Source organism: Pseudophryne corroboree, chromosome 2, assembly GCF_028390025.1.
Source record: "Pseudophryne corroboree isolate aPseCor3 chromosome 2, aPseCor3.hap2, whole genome shotgun sequence".
NCBI classification, from domain to species: domain Eukaryota; kingdom Metazoa; phylum Chordata; class Amphibia; order Anura; family Myobatrachidae; genus Pseudophryne; species Pseudophryne corroboree.
The window spans coordinates 220,944,454-220,967,454 of record NC_086445.1 but is presented as its reverse complement, the minus strand read 5'-3'; the positions used below and the strand labels follow the sequence as shown (position 1 = coordinate 220,967,454).

Below are 23,001 nucleotides of genomic sequence, written 5' to 3'. Positions count from 1 at the left end.
TGGAGAATTCCTATAACATAACGGACAACAAAGTTGACACATAACGTTACTGTCAACTAAACAGTTGACACCATAACCGATAGACCTTTATAATTTGAACCAATCGGTGAAAATGTGGTACCATAAGCTCCTCTGAGCTTAATACAACCCAGGTAAAACTGCTCTGGGTGGGCGTCCAGTGCCCCCTATGGATTCAAAGAAAAGGATTTACCTGGTAAGTACCAAAATCCTATTTTCTTTTTCATCCACTAGGGGTCACTGGAGTACTCTTGGGACGTACCAAAGCTTCCCTCGTGGGCGGGAGAGCTGTTTGACACCTGTAACAGTAGGCGGCCAAAGCTAGATGCTGATGCCGCAAACGTTTCAAAACTTGTAAACGCGCACAAACGTGTGCACTGAAGACTATGTAGCCGCGTCGTAGAAGCTCCACGACCAGCTGGTCATGACATTCCCACAGAACCTGTGGGATGAGCTATTACTGACGTAGGCGACTGTAACTTAGCCTTAAGGTAAGCCTGACGTGTAGTCAGTTTTATCCAACTGGATAATGTCTGCTGAGAAACTGGCTAACCCCAGTTGGCAGCATCATAGAGAACAAACAACGTATCCGTATTACGAACTGTAGACGTTCGGGACATATAAACGCGTAATGCGCGTACCACATTCAGAATTCTAGAATGTGCTGTCAACACAGGAAACACTATTGGTTTATTGATGTGAAAAATAAGAAATCGGTTTTCGTCCGAAGTTCCGCTCTGTCATGAGGAAACCCAAATACGGTGGCTTGGAATACAAGGCACCCAAATTTGAAAACAAAACCCTTGCCGAAGCTAAGGCTAGAAGAAAAAACGTTTTCCAAGTGAGAAACTTAATCCCCATTTGTTGTAAGGCTTCAAAATATGAAAACTGTAAGAAATTTGAACTCAGCTTCAAGTCGCATGGCTCTGTAGGTGGGATAAATGGAGGCTGCACTGATGACACCTTGTAGAAAGGTGTGTACCGACGCAATAAAGTCAAACGTCTTTGAAAATAAATTGACAACACAGATACCTGCACCCTCAGTGTAGATAAACGCAGTTCTCCATCCCACCCCGTCTGTAAAATAACAGAATACGGGTAACTTGAAAGATGATGTCGGAAACTTCCGAGCTTCACACCAACCTATATAGGCACACCAAATTCTGTAATAATGAGCTGCAGTAACCGGCTTCCTAGCTCGTAACATGGTTGGTATAACCGATACTGTAATGCCCTATCTCTTTTCTTAAGAGGGCGGTCTCAACCACCACCCCGTCAACCGCAGCCGCGGTACATAGGTAAATAGGGGTAAAAGAACGGTCCCTGTTGTAACAGGTTGGACGTAGTATGAGCGGGCAAGGATCGTGTGCGAGTATTCCTTGGAGATTCGAGAAGCAAGCTCTCCGAAACCCATGAGATATCACTAGTATGACTGTGACGAACAGTCTTATGATCCGTTTTAGCAACGGAGAGAGCAGCGGAAAACGGTGGACCCAGATACACGAGGCTGTACGACCACGCGAATGTGAGAGCCTCCACCGCCACTGCCCTTGTGATCTGTCGTTCTGTACACATACTGAGCGTTTGTAATTGTGGCGAGATGCCATCATGTACACCTGAAGGTAACCCCACCTGTGGACCCACATGTGAAACACCTCTGGATTTAATGCCCAGTTTTCTGGATGAAAATCCCGACGGCTAAGATCATCTGTCTAACAGATGTCCACTCCCGGAATGAACCCCGTCGACAATATCACCTTGTGGTATTCTGGGCAATTGAGGATTCGAGCTACCTCCCGCATTGCCATGCGGCTACTCGGTCCTCCCTGGATGTTGTGTATGCAACTCCCGTTGCGTTGTCTGACTGCACTTGGACAGACTGAAAGCGAAGCATGTAGTGCATTGTAAATTGCACGGAGTTCCAGGACATTTATAGACAGCAATCTGTCGTGATCCGTTTTAGAACCCCTGTCGCTGACCTTTTTAACTACAACTCCTCAACCTCTGAGACTCTCGCCCAGAGTATAGACACCCTCGCCCCCCTGTGGGAAACGCGAGTGAAACCCGGCGAACTAAAGCGCTTCGAAAACACATCATTGTTCCTAATAGGCGAATACACCACTGTACCGCTAGTGTGCGTGGCTTTTGCACTAATTGTACTAGATGGTATAATCTGTTCTTTCTGGTGTAGTAGGTAAATCTCTTCGATTTACCGTATCTATACTCATACCTAGGAATTGAAGTCGTTCAGACGGAATTAGATGCGATTGTTTTTGAACTTGACACTGCAACCGTGGTGTACGTTAGTAGCGCAAGTAAGAGGAACCTCTGTTGAGACAGAGTTCTTATGAGCAGATCGTCTAAGTATTGTCACTGCCAGGGCTCTGAGATGAGCTATCATCACCAACCTCACTTTGGTGAATACCCGAGGCGCTGACAAGAGGCCAAACGGTAGAACCTGAAACGGTTAATGGTTGTGGCGTATTGCAAAACGCAAGAACCTGTGATGCGGTGACCAAACCGGAATGGGTAAATACGCATTCTGAAGATCAAGCGCAATCATGCAATCTTGTGGCTCCAAATATGCAAATACTAACCGCAGAAATCCATTTTCAAACTGTAGTAAGTGACTTGCTGATTGAGACTGCGACGGAGCCCTCCGGCTTCGGTACCCTAAACAGAGGGGAATAAGTAACCCTGACTCTGTTGGTGTACCAGGCCTGGAAATAAAAACAGCTGAAACCAGCAGAGACTGAATGGCAACCTGCCAAAACGCCTAATTTCGTCCGACAGAGGCAGTCTTGTCTTTTAACCTTTAAATAGCGGATACATCCATGAGTGGATGTCTGGAAACCCGGCAAATGTAACATGTAAAGGCGCGCTTCCACAATTGGAAATTCGAGATGGCCTAAGAGGCCGTCAAGCCACTGGCTTGTTGACTTTAGCGCCCTGGCGTTACAAGTTGTGACTGTTTTTGTACCACAGCCTTGAAAAGAGTGAAGTCTAAAGACTTTAAACGCCGGACCAAAGTATTTCCGTTTTGATACCGGAGGAGACAATGGCTAGACTTTACCCCCCCCCCCCCCCCCCCCCGCCTTGGCCTGAATATCAAATTTAGTACCAAACAACTTCTGGCCTTGTCGTGCTGAAACTAGCGACGATAAAAAGCGAGAATCGAGGTAACAGGCGTCAGCAGAAGCTTTACAGAGATACTCTGCAGCTTCTTATTAACGATAAGTCTAATGTGATCGTCATTGTTTCCATACATAGAGCGCCTAGTGACCCAAATGTATCTTGGGTCTTTATAATGTTTGACACAGACGAATTCACCAATGGCGGATTCTCCCATTTAGATGTGGAAACGGGTAAATAGACTTAAATCTTAGTCAGATATTCTAAATAAGAAACTCATTGAAGATCTGTCGTTTATTAAATTCGACGGATTAGACGTTAGTCTCCTTAGTCTCTGTAAATTTGAGACATTGACTCACTGGTCATTAGCAATGTATGGTTGCCCAAACCCCGCACTATCTGACTGCTGGTCTAATGTACCCTTCTCACTCGTAGTTATCGCTGTGAGGTTTGACATAGAATTTGTCAGACTGCATTAAATGATAAGACCAGTTAAATTAACACCCTGGTACCCAAAAGGAAGTTGGACCTTTGGAAAGTCTGAGACTCCTCCGTTAGAGCTGGCGGAGTAACTTCCGAGACTCCGCTCTTACCACTCCTGTCGAACGGAGTCAATTTGAATTGCCAATGCTTAACATAGGATCTGGGAATGAACAGGCTTCCGGAGTGGAAACCTACAACGCAACTGAATCTGTGGTAGATTTATGTACAGACATTGTAGTAAACCTTGTTTTTAGTCTGTGTTGGAGCCTTACTCCTTATACACACAGACAACACAATAGCCAAAGGCCAGACACTTGCACAACCCAGTAAAGTCTTTACTTAAGGTGTGTAATATATATATATATATATATATATATATATATATATATATATATATATATATATATATATATATATATATATATGTCGAAATACAGTTCACATGGCTAGCCTATGTGAAACCTGAACCAAAATTCCCACTAACACCCCTGCGCCTCCGAGTGGAGTAGAGACGTATGGCAGGAATGTTCTGGAGTTACAAACTGGAAGAAACGGGAAACATGATTAAAATGGCCCCCATGCCATGCTTACACTGAAAATCACAGGACAGGTTACAATACCTGCTGCAGTGTTAATATAGGCTCAATAGCCTATTATACAGTGATAATCACTGTCTAGTAAACAGTAATAAACACATGCAGGTTACAATACATGCCTTCAGTGTTAATATAGGCTCAATAGCCTATTATACCCTGCATAATCACAGGCAGGTCACAATCCAGTTAATATAAACACTGCCTGCAGTTAATTTTGTATTAACATTCCTATAGATATGGCAGCCTGCTATTTCCCCTTGCAGCCGCGCTGTAATCAGCCAGGTCCCCCCCCCCCCCCCCTCTGTACTCCCTGTAGCGCTGTGTTAGCGGTGAGCCGGGAAGCTCATTGCAGGGAGGCGAGAGACACATTCAAAGTAGCGGAGGGCGGCTGGCCGGGGCGCGTAGCTGTCGCTAGCCGAGCTGCGGCGGGTCTCCCCCTCTGGGCGCTGCACTTTCCATACAGCGCTGACGGAGCGCCTGGGCCGGGAGGACGGAGCGGCAGACGGAGCGCTGGACGGAGCGACTGGGCTAAGTGGCAGTGAGCGGTAGTGAGCGGGCGCACCCAACGGACCCCACACAGCGGGGCGGCAGCCTGCGCTGACCGCCCCGTTTCCCCAGCATACCTTTTGTAGGAGGTCTGCGACGGGCTTCTAAGCTCAGAGCTCTCCGGTCATAGCTGCGACGGGGCTTCTATCTGTAAGCTCCGTCCAGCTGTTTGATCACTTCTTCATGGCTGTGACGGGGCTTCTTTCTGTAAGCTCCGTCCAGCTCTTTGATCACTTCTTCATGGCTGCGACGGGCTTCTTTCTGTAAGCTCCGTCCAGCTGTTGCAGGAGCCAGTGGGCCTGTGGCTGTGAGGGTGCTCTTTGTGAGGACCGACACGTCATGCGCTGCCCGTGCAGCGGCACTATCCCGGACCCATGTTTTTCCAGAAACTGGGAAGGGATGTGCTATAGTAAAAAGTAAAAATGAAAAATTAATAAAATCTTCGACCAAGTGTGGGAAGTCCCCACAAGCCTTGTTATTGCTGTGAGCACGGAAAAAACACTGAGGTCGTACACTGAGGTACTCTGGGATATGGAGGGGTGGAGAGTTCTAAATTTAAATATTCAGTGCCTTTGTTTCTGCTAAGCCGTCCATATCCCCAAGAGTACTCCAGTGACCCCTAGTGGATGAAAAAGAAAATGCAAAAATGCTCGATTCTACCCCCGTTTTTTGCACCCACTAAATTTTCAGGGCAAATGGAAATCCCCCTGAGCGCCAGACGCAGGGTGTGACAGAGACGATCCGAGGAGTATTGTATAGAAGTTTATCTACATTTTGTAAAACACGACTCCGTTTTCTCAAGTTATAGCACAACTTCAATCCTGCATCATATACTTCTGGAGCGTGCAGTGCAAAGAATTTTACACTTACCAAGCTGCTGGGTGCCAACTTTCTTGTCCTTAAATTTGTCATAAGCTGCATTTGGGTTGACGATAATGTGCTCTACACTGGTGCTAGTCAGCTCCTCCTAGATTGAAGGACAGTGCGACAGCAAGATAGTTAGAGCCGGTATAACATACAACTACAGTCCATTTACGGTATACATAACACATCACATCACAGTGATTTTTGCTTTCACAAAATAAACCAAATTGATCAAACACAGATAGAATTATCTGGACAGGTAATAAAACAAAAATCAACATTTCTCCTTAATGATTGATTGCAAGATCACTGAAGATACAGATGGTAGGCCCAGAAAACTACAAAGGGCAGCAAACACTTACAAAAAAGGAATAATTAGTTCACAGGCAGAAACATTAACAGACAGCACACATCAAGCTGTATTCTAAACACTTCAACATACTGAAGCATGTAACATGCATGGAGAAGTAAATGATAGTAATGTAAATGCAGAGAAAAGGCAAGAAATACTATTCAGTATAACACAACTGTGTCCCGACATTGTAAAAAACAACCATCTTCTCCACATTACAGTAGAAAGAAATCTTAGAGCCCGATTCTGGTTGCGTGTCATTCTGAATGCAGCCACATTTTGCGATTTTTAGCAAACTGCGCATGGGCCAAAGCCTACCTACAGAACTTAGTACATCTACGAGCAATTTGTATGCATCTTAGTCACTATATAGTAATGGCTGAATGGCCATTACTGGGCGTTTCTATGCAGGAGAAAAGTCAGAGGGGCTATGGTCCGTTTTAACCGATTCAGAGTTGGGGGAATGCACAATCCAACTCAGTTTCAGTCTGATTTTGTGCACCAAGCATAGGGTAGGTTTAAGTACAGTTACAAGTGAGGACACCTGCTCTCGGGACCCATCTAGCTAGAAGTGCAGCAATATGGATGCACCGGACTCATAATACAAGCTATGTTCGCATAGTACTTCTGATCACTGCAAGCACCTGGATTTGTGACAGCATCACGTGAAACTAGAGTCATGCCATCAAGTGAAAAAACTTGCAGGTAACATAAAAATTAAATGTCGAATGAAGAAGCTCTACTGTTGTATGAGTAAGATAAAACGGGTGGATGAGAAACGCAGGAAGGGGCATGTGGAGAACAGTGTGACATGACTATGTTCCATTCTGTAATTTCTCAAGAAGCGATTAAGTCTGCACAAACTAAAAACTTGTGTAGGAAAACCATACATCTACAGGCCAATTCACCTATGCCCAACTGCAGACTTTGATGATAGACAAAATACATCATGTTTTTGGATCAGAATCTACGAATCGAGGATATCCAACATGTTGGGTTTTGACAATCCCCCAACCTGGGCATTAGAATAGCGGAAAATGGCCCAATACAATCCTGATGTACGGGCCGCTTAAGACACTATGGGGAACATTTACTAAGCAGTGATAAGAGCGGAGAAGTGAGCCAGTGGAGAAATTGCCCCATCAACCAATCAGCTGCTCTGTATAATTTTATAGTATGCAAATTATAGATGTTACTTCAGTGCTGATTGGTTGCCATGGGCAACTTCCCCACTGGCTCACTTCTCCGCTCTTATCACTGCTTAGTAAATGTCCCCCTAATTTCCAAAGAAAATTTGTTATAGTCTCTTCTGGACTTATTACACTAGACCAGAATCTGCAACTGAACTGTCCTATTGCATTTCAGGCATAGGCCATTGCACTTCATATGTAACAAAGGGAAACACCTTTCACAAGCAAGCAAACGGAGTTCATCTCCCTAAGTTAGCTACAGGGGTACGCATTCATGAAATTCTGGCCCACTTCATGAAAAAGGGACATAACTGAGCTTTTCTACAGTGATCCAAAAGCGTGAAAGGCTGGCCTGGGGTTATCTAAACACAAGCTAAAGGGCTGAGCTCTAAATGTCCTACAATGGAGCATCAGAAAATACACCAGTTGTCATATTACCAGCCCTTTGCTGGGAACTACAGATATATTTTCTCTCCTGTATTCATAATCACAGTGACTGAATAAAAATAAATTATACGAGTATCTTGTTTAAAGTGGCTGGTCACCAAAACACTAATACGTTGCAGTACAACTAAATATGATCAACAAAGGAGAGGGGGATATGTCCCTATATCAGGATTAATTAGACAACCAGCAAGTCATGCAATGTGGTCAACGATTTCCCTTGAACTCCCAGACAAATGATTTAGTGCGTGCAGTCTTGCTATCTATCTATATACATAATATATACACACACATACATACATATACTCCTCCACTGGCGGCACTTGAGGGCTTTTATCTCATAAAAAGAAGAAATATATATGCAACGACAGGTGCGGCACTCCAAGCGACGAGGACAAAGTTACTCTTGAGTCCAAATTGTAGACAACGTTTCAATGCTGTTTACTTGTGCATTTTCATCAGTAAACAGCATTGAAACGTTGTCTACAATTTGGACTCAAGAGTAACTTTGTCCTTGTCGCTTGGAGTGCCGCACCTGTCGTTGCCTGTATCTCATCATTGTGGAGGCACCCAGCGCAATTGCATTGACTAATGGGAGAGCCGGACCGGCTTGGTGTGTGTGTGTGTGTGTGTGTGTGTGTGTGTGTAGATATATATATATATATATATATATATATATATATATACACACATACATACATACATACATACATACACACGCCACATCCAGGAGTATGCGGTCGTTGAGAATATCCTCAAAGTGAGCAGCTCGTAGGGCCAGGTAGAAGTTATCGCTGACGACCGCGGGGGTTGACTGTTTGAATAATTTGTTGTTCTGATTTGTTGGAATCGGGTAAATAGATCATAATATTGTCTAGTGTGTAGCCAGCTTCACAACAGTTTAAAGGGAACCAGGTGATGCTAATGGATGTAGCAGATTCTTCGGTCTCCAGCCTCTGGCACACTATTACTAGCTACAGTACAGACAGTCTATATGCACTTGTTTAGCTATGCGTCTTTACAACTTTAAGATTCGAATTTAAGAGAGGAATGCAAGGTTTTCTCACACATGTAGCTCCCCTCTGAAGTGACTGGGAGCTATTGAATTGTTTGGTTCACCAGCCCCGCACTGATCATGACAGTCAGATTCTTGCAACCAAAAGCAAGGGGTTAGGACGTTCAGCAGCTTTTAATGTGCCAGGCACGCTGCTGCAGTTAAGGTGTGCACAGCTCAAAAGCCCTACTTTAGATGGAAAGTCGCAATAATTGATGGGCGCCCAAAACAACTGAATAACTCCTTTTCATACGAGAGCAGGAAACTATTGATTTTCCCCTTCAAAGTTATTTTCAGATAGTGTTTTGCACCAGTGTGTTTATTTCCATAAGAACAGTATATTTCATTGACTGTAATCCATAATAGCCGCACGCCTTCATTTTCTTAAGTCCAAGTTTCTGCACAGGGATAAAATTTGTATCAACTAAAGACTCTAGTATTAGTAGAACATGGAAGCTTATGGCAATGCTGCAGAAACCATAGAACAGCCCAAGCACAGCACAGAGAGAAGATAGAACAGCAGGCTTCTTACCAGCTCCTTGCAGTTTTTTCCCCCAAGAGGTGAGTGAAATATCAAAACAAACAAACAAACAAACAAACAATTAAAAGAAAAAAGAAAAAGAAAGAATTGGCATTAGACAAATAAACATGCAACAACTTTACAATAAGCTCACAGAATTCAGCATAGAGGGATGTGGATAAACGTTTTCTTAAGGCCAGCTAAAACTGCATCACAATCTTTACACACTGTCACTAGGATGTATTTATTTCACCTGTTCCATGTAAACTATCAGCATAGTTTTCTGGCCTACTGGGATCTACATACTACCAGGGTTCATCTAGACCATGGGTCTTCAACCTGTGGCCCTCCACCTGCTGTGAAACTACACAACCCAGCATGCCCTGCCACAGTTTTGCTATTAAGGTATGCTAAAACGGAGGCAGGGTATGCTGGGATGTGTAGTTCCACAGCAGCTGGAAGGCCACAGGTTGAAGTCCCATGATCTAGACACTAGGGTTGTACCCTAAGAAAAACTGTGTGCAGGTGTTCTAGCCATAAAGTACATTCCAACTGCCAAATAGCTGAAAGCTATTTCTTAATTGTAATAATGTTTTAAGTGTAAATCTAACATAAGGGAATAAGTGGAGTTTGCGTTTTTGTATCATCATGCGGGGTGCTAAACATGCAACCTCCAGCTGTCATGCAACTGCAGATAACAGCATGCCCTGCCACCAGTTTTAACATTTCCTCAAAGCAAAACAATGCCGGGATGTGTAGTTCCACAACAGCTGGAGGGTTGAGCACACCTGACTAATATCAGAGTATGAAAATGATGGTAGCTGCCAGGTAATTAAACAGAATTAGTTGTTGCAAGCGTGTTAGATGAAAGCTGTAACAAGTTATTAAAGTGATGCAATGAAATTAATTTTGAGAGCAGGAGGGTTAACTGAGCCTGGTGAGAGAAGCTGGAGCACTAACATAATATGCACCATCATTAAAAAAAAAAAGTTAAAAAAATATTAATGACTACAGATTCTAAGTTAAAACTGCAATGTTGATCAGACAGGAAAGAGTTAAAAACAATTGTGAAAAGTATTTTCTCCTTGGGGATGATGATATATGACATGCATTTAGCAGGTAGAGGTCTTCTCTTAATGCTATCTTGTCTCCTAGCACACAGAAAAATTGTTGCTAAACCACTCCTTAAACGTTGTGTCCTCTTTTATCTTACCTCAATACGCCAAGCAGCGCGAGATGCCTGGTGCAGTGGCACCTAGAAGGGGGTGCGGGGTACTCTTTACCCGGTCCTGTCGGGGTAGGGGGGGCGGTTCCCGCTGCCCACCCTTTCCGACTTTGTAGACAGCAGCACTTGGTGCAAGGGAAGGATGACTACTGCTGCAGCAGGCTCTCTCCCCAGCCCAGCACAAACGCTGCTGTATGCTACGCTGGAGAGACTGCAAAAGCAGTCACTCCTCTCTCTACCCATGTGATGTGCGCAGGGAAGGGGGGGGGTGAGCAATCGTACTCACTCGCCACTTGCCTGACGTAAGCGCCTGCATCTGCATACAAAATGCTATGTTACAGTGTTTTCTCGAAAAAACTGCTTTTGCGTCCTATTCACAACGTTTTGCGATTAAGACATTTTAATGGAAAAAGTCACACAAAAGGAAGCTTGGTGCTACCAAGTCATGGCGTGACTAGGAGGGCTGTTTAAAGTTGCAGGGAGGCTAGAGGTAAGTGGACACATCTGTATACAGGTGGGGTTCATGCAAAACAAACTGCCCAGCATGATTCATGCAAAAAGAATTCCCCTGTTTTCCAATCTTAATATGGTGGCAAGAAAAGACCTCCGTGCCCTAGGATGAGGAATACTTCATGGGGTGCATTTGGCAAGACAGTTCAACTTTGTAATGTTTCATATCTCTATAGCCTCTAATAACTTGATGTCAACATGGAGCTCTGATGGAGAAACTCATCTATAAAAAGGGCAACAGTGGACACAATAATCATGGATGAAGATATATGAGCGCATTACTAAGTGCACGGCCGCAAATTTCAGCCTGTGTCAAAAGTAATCAAAAAATAAAAAGTCAGATGAGAATTTCACAGAGCAGGATTATCATAGTTGGTTTGCACCACTCATCATACGTGGCAAAGATCACAGACAATGGGCTATTGAGCAGTAGGAGGTGATATGGTCAGACAAACCCAATTCATAATTTATAGATGATTACAAAACAGTCGTCGGGATGTAATGGAGTCCGAGATCGCCAGGAGGTGCAGGATGCCGGCCGATCTGACTTTTTTTTTAACAAGGTAAAACCATGCTGTGTCAGTGATTGCTCCTTTAAATAAACGTCCAAGGTCGGCCGGCATCCTGCACCTCCGACATATTCGACTCCATTACATTCCGACAAATGTATGAAAGAGAGATTTAAGCCACCTTTAATCTTGACACCAGGTAGGTAGCAAAGATCGGCAGGTAACAGATACTAAAAGGCTGTACTAAATTATCTATAGTGCAGGAATTCTTCCCAGCTTCAGCTCCCTATAGAGGCTATCTATTTCTGGGGAAATATACTGTATAGGCTATCAGGAATAAAATGAACAACACTAAAAATGACTGTGAGCCATAAAACAAAGTGAACATGACATATACAAACAAAATACACAATTAAAAACATACATCTTATTTAAATGCAGTTTTATAGAAATCAGCACTTGAAATGGTCATGAATAATAATAATAATAATAATAATAATAATATTCTCATACATACATGCACCAATCACAATCTGTGTTGCTCCTTGGATGATAATCATCCAGGAAGTAAAGGAGAATTTATGTTATGTACATACCTCCAAAATAACCATGCGCACCGAATTATTACTAAGAAGGGATCAGGACTAGGGGAAATGAATGTGCTACGAGTCTGAAATGAGAATTACTGTTTCAAACACCGTATCTATTCATATACAGTGAAATCCTAAAATATGCTCTGTGTTGCCAAATCCTATCTGCATGCGAATAAAACAGCATTTTGTACAATTGGGGTAATTCCAAGTTGATCGCAGCAGGAATTTTGTTAGCAGTTGGGCAAAACCATGTGCACTGCAGGGGAGGCAGATTTAACATGTGCAGGGAGAGTTAGATTTGGGTGGGGTGTGTTCAATCTGCAATCTAATTTGCAGTGTAAAAATAAAGCAGCCAGTATTTACCCTGCACAGAAACAAAATAACCCACCCAAATCTAACTCTTTCTGCACATGTTATATCTGCCTCCCCTGCAGTGCACATGGTTTTGCCCAACTGCTAACAAAATTCCTGCTGCGATCAACTTGGAATTACCCCCAATATACCTTCATTTAAACAGGACTTAGCTGAGTACACACATTTCCGATCCTCGGCTGATTGGGTAAAACGCTCCCAATCAGCCAAGCAGTGTACCCAGCGTGACCTCCTGTGAGAGACATTAGCAGAGGCAGGACTGAAGGCAAGGCGGTTCCTCTATGGGATCAGGAAGTTAGTTATGCAGCACATAAGACGTAACCTCCCAATCCCGACCATTGCAGGTGGTGAGGAAGCTCCTCTTTGAGATCGGGAGTCCGGCTATGCGGCACATAAGATGTAACCTCCTGAGGCTGACCATTGCAGGAGGTGAGGCGGCTCAGATCGGGAGTCCGGCTATGCTGCACATAAGATGTAACCTCCCAATCCTGACCATTGCAGGCGGTGAGGCGGCTCAGATTGGGAGTCTGGCTATGCGGCACAAAAGATGCAACCTCCCAATCCCGACCATTGCAGGAGGTAAGGCGGCTCCTCTGAGATCAGGGGGCCAGCGATGCGGCACATAAGATGTGACCTCCCAATCCCAACCATTGCAGGAGGTTAGGCGGCTCAGATCGGGAGTCTGGCTATGTGGCACATAAGATGCGACCTCCCAATCCCAACCATTGCAGGAGGTGAGGCGGCTCAGATCGGGAGTCTGGCTATGTGGCACATAAGATGCGACTTCCCAATCCCAACCATTGCAGGAGGTGAGGCGGCTCCTCTGAGATCAGGAGGCCAGCTATGCGGCACATAAGATGCGACCTTCCGATCCTGACCATTGCAGGAGCATTCTAAGCAGTTTATCAGCTAACGCTCCTGCACCAGTACTGCATACACACACCTATACAACTGTCGGCCCGTTCTCCCATTATCAGGTGAACAGCCGATTGTATAGGTATGTACCCAGCTTAATCTTTTTTAGATAAATCATTGTTTAGCTGGAGCTTTTCACTCTGTGTAGGTGTAAAACTATCGGAGCTTTTCTTTGGTTAATCCAGACAGTGTATGTACACATTGGTAATCATCTCAGAGTTGGGAAGCATACTTTAATATGCTTGTTCCCAGAAAGTTCCCTTCACAGCATCCTCATGAAGCAGGGATGCTGTGACACAGCTAAGAAGCCTTACAGGAGTGAAGCATCCTATGCTGCCTGACTCTCAAGCTTAATTAGTACAGCTGAATACACGCGGTTCATGGTTCTCTTTAAATCATGGTGTGCATGCTGCAGTATGGCAACAGCTACAGACTGAGTACTTGGAAAGCTATGCTGGACGAACAGTACATGGTGCTGTATTGTTAATTTATCACTGTGTTTTGATCGGGTACTCTCCTACTTAATCCTCCAGGTTATGAAGTTTACTGTAGTGGTCACAATCTTCTTCATGTGAGATACTTGAAGAAAGCCGTATATTGTGCAACAACATTTGCTACAAAAACAAACAAAAAATCTGTATACGTGTGATTGAGAAGCAACAGGCAGCGGCAACACAGTACAGTATTTCAGACCACAGCATGTACATGAGCAAGACTTGGAACACCAACTCGTTTTCAGATTGTAGCACATTCATTTCCTGTAGCCCTGATCCCTTCTCAGTAATAATCCTCTGTAACGTTAGAGAAATAAATTGGTGCACACGATTTCAAGGGCATGAGGTCTCCGGACACACTACTGTAGCCAGTGGCTGAGCAGACTCCTTTGTCCTACTCAATTACATTCATCCAATAGGTCTATGACAGCATCAGACACTGCTATTTATTTCACATAGTGATAATGATTTCACATTGCTGTAATAAGACAGCCACAAATTACCAATGGATCAGAGTGCACATTCACAGAACACTTTTTGGTTTCTTCATATTAATGACTGGGGATTTGAGAAATCAAACACGTTTCTGTCACACATGAAAGCCATCCACAATGAGATTTAAATACACCTTAGATTACACCAGTAGAGATTACAGCATTGAGGGTTTAAAATAAATCAGCCGCAATTATAGAAAATCTGACTGCATGCAATTATTTTAATACACAAAAAGCATGCAAAAAAGAAGCGTGAGCGGTCTTACTTGTGCAAACTAGTATCCAGGCGAGGTGGTTAAAAAGGGGAGGGTGAGAGCGTTAGAAAGATTTGCAACAGTGCAACATATTTTAAAACAATTCAACATATGTGTATGGTGTCCCAAAGCAATACAATATGCGCTGTGTGAAGGCTCCCTGTCATTACACAACTAGAAATTCTCAGGTAGGGGGCATACAGTGGAAAGAAATTTGGAATTAGCACCATTTTAATGGCTTCATCTCCGTCTCAGGGCTCATAATGAAACAAGCGCAGCTAAAAGAACACAAAGAACACTAGGCTTCCCACCGTTACAGCAAAATAAAAGTGATCAAAGAAATGCATGGAAAGGAATAGAACACACAGAAGCCCAATCTGGAGGCAGCATGGCATAGATGCCTCACGTCCAGTATGGGAAAACAAGTTTTATGGTAAGAACTTACCCTTGTCAAAACTCTTTCTGCGAGGTACACAGGGCTCCACAAGGAATGGACAATGGGGGTGTAAAGTAGGATCTTGATCCGAGGCACCAACAGGCTCAAAGCTTTGACTGTTCCCAGAATGCATAGCGCCGCCTCCTATATCACCCCGCCTCCCTGCACAGGATCTCCATTTTTAGTTAACCAGTCCAATGCAGTAGCAGGAATAGAGACAACAACAGTTAGTAGCCACAACATTGCATTCTCACGACAGGAGACGTGTCAGCGGCTAATGCCATACCAACCCAAAAGAAGCTAAGTGCGTCAGGGTGGGTGCCTTGTGGAGCCCAGTGTACCTCGCAGAAAGAGTTTTAACAAGGGTAAGTTCTTACCATAAAACTTGTTTTTTGCTGCGGGGTACACTGGGCTCCACAAGGAATGGACAATGGGGATGTCCTAAAGCAGTTCCTTATGGGAGGAGATGCACTGTAGCGGGCACAAGAACCCGGCGTCCAAAGGAAGCATCCTGGGAAGCGGCAGTATCGAAGGCCTAGAACCTTATGAACGTGTTCACAGAGGACCACGTAGCCGCCTTGCACAATTGTTCAAGGGTCGCACCACGTTGGGCTGCCCAAGAAGGTCCAACAGACCGAGTAGAATGGGCCTTAATGTGATCAGGAGCAGAAAGACCAGCCTTCACATAAGCATGTGCAATCAACATTCTAATCCATCTGGCCAGAGCTTGCTTGTGAGCAGGCCAGCCACGTTTGTGAAACCCAAACACAACAAAAAGAGAATCAGATTTCCTAATAGGAGCAGTTCTCTTCACATAGATACCACATCCACATCCAAAGACCGCTCTTTGGAAGACGGATCAGGAGAAACAAGTGCCGGAACAACAATCTCCTGATTAAGGTGGAACGAAGAAACCACCTTAGGTAGATAGCCGGGACGAGTCCTAAGAACCGCCCGGTCATGGTGAAATATCAGATATGGGGAACTACAGGACAAGGCAACCAAATCCGACACTCTTCTAGCTGAAGCAATAGCCAGCAGAAACACCACCTTAAGGGTAAGCCACTTAAGGTCAGCTGAACCAAGAGGTCCAAACGGAGACTCTTGTAACGCCTCCAAAACCACCGACAAGTCCCAAGGAGCCACAAGCGGGACATAGGGAGGTTGGATACGCAACGCGCCCTGAGTAAAGGTATGCACATCAAGTAAGGTCACAATTTTTCTCTGAAACCACACCGACAAGGCAGATATTTGAACCTTGAGGGAGGCCAGACGCAGGCCTAAGTCCAGGCCCTGCTGAAGAAAAGCCAACAACTTGGCTATACTAAACTTGGAAGAGTCATAATCGTTAGATGCGCACCAAACAAAGTAAGAATGCCAGACCCTATAGTAAATCCGAGCCGAAGCCGGTTTCCGGGCCCGCAACATAGTTTGAATGACCGCCTCAGAAAACCCTTTAGCCCTTAAGACGGAAGCTTCAAGAGCCATGCCGTCAAAGACAGCCGGGCTAGGTCCTGGTAGACACAGGGGCCCTGAACGAGGAGGTCTGGGCGTTGTGGAAGTAGAATTGGACGCTCAGACGATAGGCCCTGCAGGTCTGAGAACCAGTGCCTTCTGGGCCACGCTGGAGCTATGAGAAGCAGATTTCCTTTTTCCTAATTGAACTTCCGAATTACCCTGGGCAGAAGTGACAATCGGAGGGAACACGTACGGCAGCCGAAACCTCCACGGTACCGCCAGGGCATCCACGAATACTGCTTGAGGATCCCTTATCCTTGCTCCGAAGACCGGAACCTTGTGATTGTGTCGAGACGCCATCAGATCTACGTCTGGAAGGCCCCACCTTTCCACTAGGAGTTGAAACACTTCTGGATGGAGGCCCCACTCGCTGGCATGCACGTCCTGACGACTGAGAAAGTCCGCTTCCCAATTCAGGACTCCCGGAATGAATATTGCCGATATGGCCGGTAGATGGCGTTCTGCCCACTGTAGAATCCGTGAGACTTCCTTCATTGCTAGGCGGCTTCGAGTGCCGCCCTGATGATTTATGTAAGCCACTGTGGTGGCGTTGTCCGACTGTACTTGAACAGGACGGTTCTGAATTAAATGCTGGGCTAGGTTCAAGGCATTGAAGACCGCCCGCAACTCCAGAATATTGATCGAGAGGAGGGACTCCTCCTTGGTCCACCGCCCCTGAAGGGAGTGTTGCTCCAGCACCACGCCCCAACCTCTTAGACTGGCATCTGTCGTCAACAGGACCCAGTTGGATATCCAGAACGGACGGCCCCTGCACAGTTGTTGGTCCCGGAGCCACCAGAGCAGCTACAGACGGACCTCCGGAGTCAATGCGATCATTTGAGACATGATCCGGTGAGGCAGGCCGTCCCATTTGGCTAGAATCAGCCTTTGGAGAGGGCGAGAGTGAAATTGAGCGTACTCCACCATGTCGAATTCTGACACCATGAGGCCCAGCACCTGCATCGCCGAATGTATCGACACTTGCGGACGAGATAGGAAGCAACGAATCCTGTCCTGAAGTTTCAGGACTTTCTCCTGAGACAGGAACAACCGCTGGTTGTGAGTGTCCAATAGTGCTCCCAGATGCACCATGCTCTGAGCAGGGATCAGGGATGACTTCTTCCAGTTGATGAGCCACCCGTTGGCTTGCAGAGACCAGACCGTCACATCTAGATGACGCAGGAGAAGTTCTGGGGAATTTGCCAGGATTAACAAGTCGTCCAAATACGGCAGTATCCTGACCCCTTGACGGCGGAGTACCACCGTCATCACCGCCATGACTTTTGTAAAGACTCGCGGAGCCGTTGTTAAACCAAAAGGTAACGCCCGAAACTGGTAATGGCAGTTGCCAATCGCAAATCTCAGGTATTGCTGATGAGACACTGCTATAGGAATATGCAGGTAAGCATCCTGTATATCCAGGGAGACCATGAAGTCCCCAGGTTACAAGGCCAGAACTATAGAGCGGAGGGTTTCCATCCGGAACTTGGAAACCTTCACAAACCTGTTCAATGCCTTGAGGTTGAGAAGGGCCAGGAGGACCCATTCGGTTTCGGGACTAGAAACAGCGGAGAATAGTACCCACAGCCCCTCTGCACAAGAGGCACCTGTACTACGACTCCTGTATCCAGGAGGGTCTGTACTACCGGATGTAGAGTATTTGCCTTTGTCTTGTCCAACGGGACATGTCTGGCAAAATCGATGAGGGGGTCGGTTTTTGAAGGCTATGGCGTAACCTCGAGTGACGACTTCCCGTACCCAGGCATCTGAAGTGGTCTTCAACCATTCCTGGGTATACCCTAGAAGCCGGCCCCCCACCCTGGGATCCCCAAGAGGGAGGCCCGCCCCGTCATGCGGCAGGCTTATCTGTCATGGAAGCTGGCCGACGGGCCGCCCAGGCTCTTTTGGGCTTAGGCTTACCAGGTTTGGAAGTGCGGGCCTGTTTGTTGCACGCCTGACCTTTTGCTTTACCTTAAGGACGTAAGGGGCGAAAGGAAGTACCTTTAGCCTTCGACACAGAAGGAGCAGTACTTGGCAGACAGGCAGTTTTGGCAGTAGCCAAGTCAGCCACAATGAATATCTCCCTTGAAAGGAAGTACCTCCAGGGTTTTCTAGAGTCCAGATCCACAGGCCAGGATCTCAGCCACAATATCCGGCAAGCCAGGACTCACGTAGTAGAGGCCTTGGCTGCCAGGATACCGGCATCAGAAGCCGCCTCTTTAATATAACGAGAAGCTGTGACAATATAAGACAAGCATTGTCTAGCATGGTCAGAGGAGATTTCAGCATCTAACTCCAAGGCCCATGCTTCAATGGCCTCTGCAGCCCAAGTAGCTGCAATAATAAGAATTTACTTACCGATAATTCTATTTCTCATAGTCCGTAGTGGATGCTGGGGACTCCGTAAGGACCATGGGAATAGCGGCTCCGCAGGAGACTGGGCACATCTAAAGAAAGCTTTAGGACTATCTGGTGTGCACTGGCTCCTCCCCCTATGACCCTCCTCCAAGCCTCAGTTAGGATACTGTGCCCGGACGAGCGTACACAATAAGGAAGGATTTTGAATCCCGGGTAAGACTCATACCAGCCACACCAATCACACCGTATAACCTGTGATCTGAACCCAGTTAACAGCATGATAACAGAGGAGCCTCTGAAAGATGGCTCACAACAATAATAACCCGATTTTTGTAACAATAACTATGTACAAGTATTGCAGACAATCCGCACTTGGGATGGGCGCCCAGCATCCACTACGGACTATGAGAAATAGAATTATCGGTAAGTAAATTCTTATTTTCTCTAACGTCCTAAGTGGATGCTGGGGACTCCGTAAGGACCATGGGGATTATACCAAAGCTCCCAAACGGGTGGGAGAGTGCGGATGACTCTGCAGCACCAAATGAGAGAACTCCAGGTCCTCCTCAGCCAGGATATCAATTTTGTAGAATTTTACAAACGTATTTGCTCCTGACCAAGTAGCTGCTCGGCAAAGTTGTAAAGCCGAGACCCCTCGGGCAGCCGCCCAAGATGAGCCCACCTTCCTTGTGGAGTGGGCATTTACAGATTTTTGGCTGTGGCAGGCCTGCCACAGAATGTGCAAGCTGAATTGTACTACAAATCCAACGAGCAATAGTCTGCTTAGAAGCAGGAGCACCCAGCTTGTTGGGTGCATACAGGATAAACAGCGAGTCAGATTTCCTGACTCCAGCCGTCCTGGAAACATATTTTCAGGGCACTGACAACGTCTAGCAACTTGGAGGCCTCCAAGTCCCTAGTAGCCGCAGGCACCACCAATAGGTTGGTTCAGGTGAAACGCTGAAACCACCTTGGGGAGAAACGGAGGACGAGTCCTCAATTCCGCCCTGTCCGAATGGAAAATCAGGATAAAGCCGCCCATTCTGACACGCGCCTGGCCCAGGCCAGGGCCAACAGCATGACCACTTTTCATGTGAGATATTTTAACTCCACAGATTTAAGTGGTTCAAACCAATGTGACTTTTGGAACCCAAAACTACATTGAGATCCCAAAGTGCCACTGGAGGCACAAAAGGAGGCTGTATATGCAGTACCCCTTTTACAAACGTCTGAACTTCAGGGACTGAAGCTAGTTCTTTTTTGGAAGAAAATTGACAGGGCCGAAATTTGAACCTTAATGGACCCCAATTTCAGGCCCATAGACACTCCTGTTTGCAGGAAATGTAGGAATCGACTCAGTTGAATTTCCTCCGTCGGGCCTTACTGGCCTCGCATCACGCAACATATTTTCGCCAATTGCGGTGATAATGTTTTTGCGGTTACATCCTCCCTGGCTTTGATCAGGATAGGGATGACTTCATCCGGAATGCCTTTTTTCCTTCAGGATCCGGCGTTCAACCGCCATGCCGTCAAACGCAGCCGCGGTAAGTCTTGGAACAGACAGGGTCCTTGCTGGAGCAGGTCCCTTCTTAGAGGTAGAGGCCACGGATCTTCCGTGAGCATCTCTTGAAGTTCCGGTTACCAAGTTCTTCTTGGCCAATCCGGAACCACGAATATAGAGCTTACTCCTCTCCATCTTATCAATCTCAGTACCTTGGGTATGAGAGGCAGAGGAGGGAACACATACCCTGACTGGTACACCCACGGTGTTACCAGAGCGTCTACAGCTTATTGCCTGAGGGTCCCTGGACCTGGCGCAATACCTGTCGAGTTTTTAATCATGTGGAAGACTTCTGGGTGAAGTCCCCACTCTCCCGGGTGGAGGTCGTGCTGAGGAAGTCTGCTTCCCAGTTGTCCACTCCCGGAATGAATACTGCTGACAGTGCTATCACATGATTTTCCACCCAGCGAAGAATCCTTGCAGCTTCTGCCATTGCCCTCCTGCTTCTTGTGCCACCCTGTCTGTTTACGTGGGTGACTGCCGTGATGTTGTCCGACTGGATCAACACCGGCTGACCTTGAAGCAGAGGTCTTGCTAAGCTTAGAGCATTGTAAATGTCCCTTAGCTTCAGGATATTTATGTGAAGTGATGTCTCCAGGCTTGACCATAAGCCCTGGATATTCCTTCCCTGTGTGACTGCTCCCCAGCCTCGCAGGCTGGCATCCGTGGTCACCAGGACCCAGTCCTGAATGCCTAATCTGCGGCCCTCTAGAAGATGAGCACTCTGCAACCACCACAGGAGGGACACCCTTGTCCTTGGTGACAGGGTTATCCGCTGATGCATCTGAAGATGCGACCCGGACCATTTGTCCAGCAGGTCCCACTGGTGCGTGGAATCTGTCGAATGGGATTGCTTCGTAGGAAGCCACCATTTTACCCAGAACCCTTGTGCATTGATGCACTGAGACTTGGCTCGGTTTTAGGAGGTTCCTGACTAGCTCGGATAACTCCCTGGCTTTCTCCTCCGGGAGAAACACCTTTTTCTGGACTGTGTCCAGGATCATCCCTAGGAACAGAAGACACGTCGTCGGAACCAGGTGCGATTTTGGAATATTGAGAATCCAATCGTGCTGCCGCAACACTACCTGAGATAGTGCTACACCGACCTCCAACTGTTCCCTGGATCTTACCCTTATCAGGGAATTGTCCAAGTAAGGGATAACTAAAATTCACTTCCTTCGAAGGAATATCATCATTTCGGCCATTACCTTGGTGAAGACCCGGGGTGGCGTGGACCATCCATACGGCAGCGTCTGAACTGATAGTGACAGTTCTGTACCATAAACCTGAGGTACCCTTGGTGAGAAGGGTAAATTTTGACATGAAGGTAAGCATCCTTGATGTCCCGAGACATCATGTAGTCTCCTTCTTCCAGGTTCGCAATCACTGCTCTGAGTGACTCAATCTTGAATTTGAACCTCTGTATGTAAGTGTTCAAAGATTTTAGATTTAGAATCGGTCTCACCGAGCCGTCCGGCTTCGGTACCACAACAGTGTGGAATAATACCCCGTTCCCTGTTGCAGGAGGGGTATCTTGATTATCACCTGCTGGGAATACAGCTTGTGAATGGCTTCCAAAACTGTCTCCCTGTCAGAAGGAGACATCGGTAAAGCCGACTTTAGGAAACGGCGAGGGGGAGACGTCTCGAATTCTAATTTGTACCCCTGAGATATCACCTGAAGGATCCAGGGGTCTACTTGCGAGTGAGCCCACTGCGCGCTGAAATTCATTGAGACGGGCCCCCCACCGTGCCTGATTCTGCTTGTAAAGCCCCAGCGTATACTGAGGGCTTGGCAGAGGCGGGAGAGGGTTTCTGTTCCTGGGAACTGGCTGATTTCTGCAGTCTTTTTCCTCTCCCTCTGTCACGGGGCAGAAATGAGGAACCTTTTGCCCGCTTGTCCACGAAAAGACTGCGCCTGATAATACGGCGTCTTCTCATGTTGAGAGGCGACCTGGGGTACAAACGTGGATTTCCCAGCTGTTGCCGTGGCCACCAGGTCTGAAAGACCGACCCCAAATAACTCCTCCCCTTAATAAAGCAATACTTCCAAATGCCGTTTGGAATACGCATCACCTGACCACTGACGTGTCCATAACCCTCTACTGGTAGAAATGGACAACGCACTTAGACTTGATGCCAGTCGGCAAATATTCCGCTGTGCATCACGCATATATAGAAATGCATCTTTTAAATGCTCTATAGGCAAAAATATACTGTCCCTATCTAGGGTATCAATATTTTCAGTCAGGGAATCCGACCACGCCAACCCAGCACTGCACATCCAGGCTGAGGCGATTGCTGGTCGCAGTATAACACCAGTATGTGTGTAAATACCTTTTAGGATACCCTCCTGCTTTCTATCAGCAGGATCCTTAAGGGCGGCCATCTCAGGCGAGGGTAGAGCCCTTACAAGCGTGTGAGCGCTTTATCCACCCTAGGGGGTGTTTCCCAACGCACCCTAACCTCTGGCGGGAAAGGATATAATGCCAATAACATTTTAGAAATTATCAGTTGTTATCGGGGGAAACCCACGCATCATCACACACCTCATTTAATTTCTC

The 23,001-nt window shown here is 46.3% G+C and overlaps 1 protein-coding gene across 1 annotated transcript in view; it reads right to left on the bottom strand.

The window, feature by feature from the left end:
- Window positions 1-23,001, bottom strand: part of DCTN2 (dynactin subunit 2) — a 141,185-nt gene that overhangs the window by 84,877 nt on the left and 33,307 nt on the right. Inside the window, exon 3 of the mRNA XM_063952351.1 lies at window positions 5,646-5,742. Coding sequence (XP_063808421.1) covers window positions 5,646-5,742 — 97 coding nt within the window. The remainder of the gene's footprint in view (window positions 1-5,645; window positions 5,743-23,001) is intronic.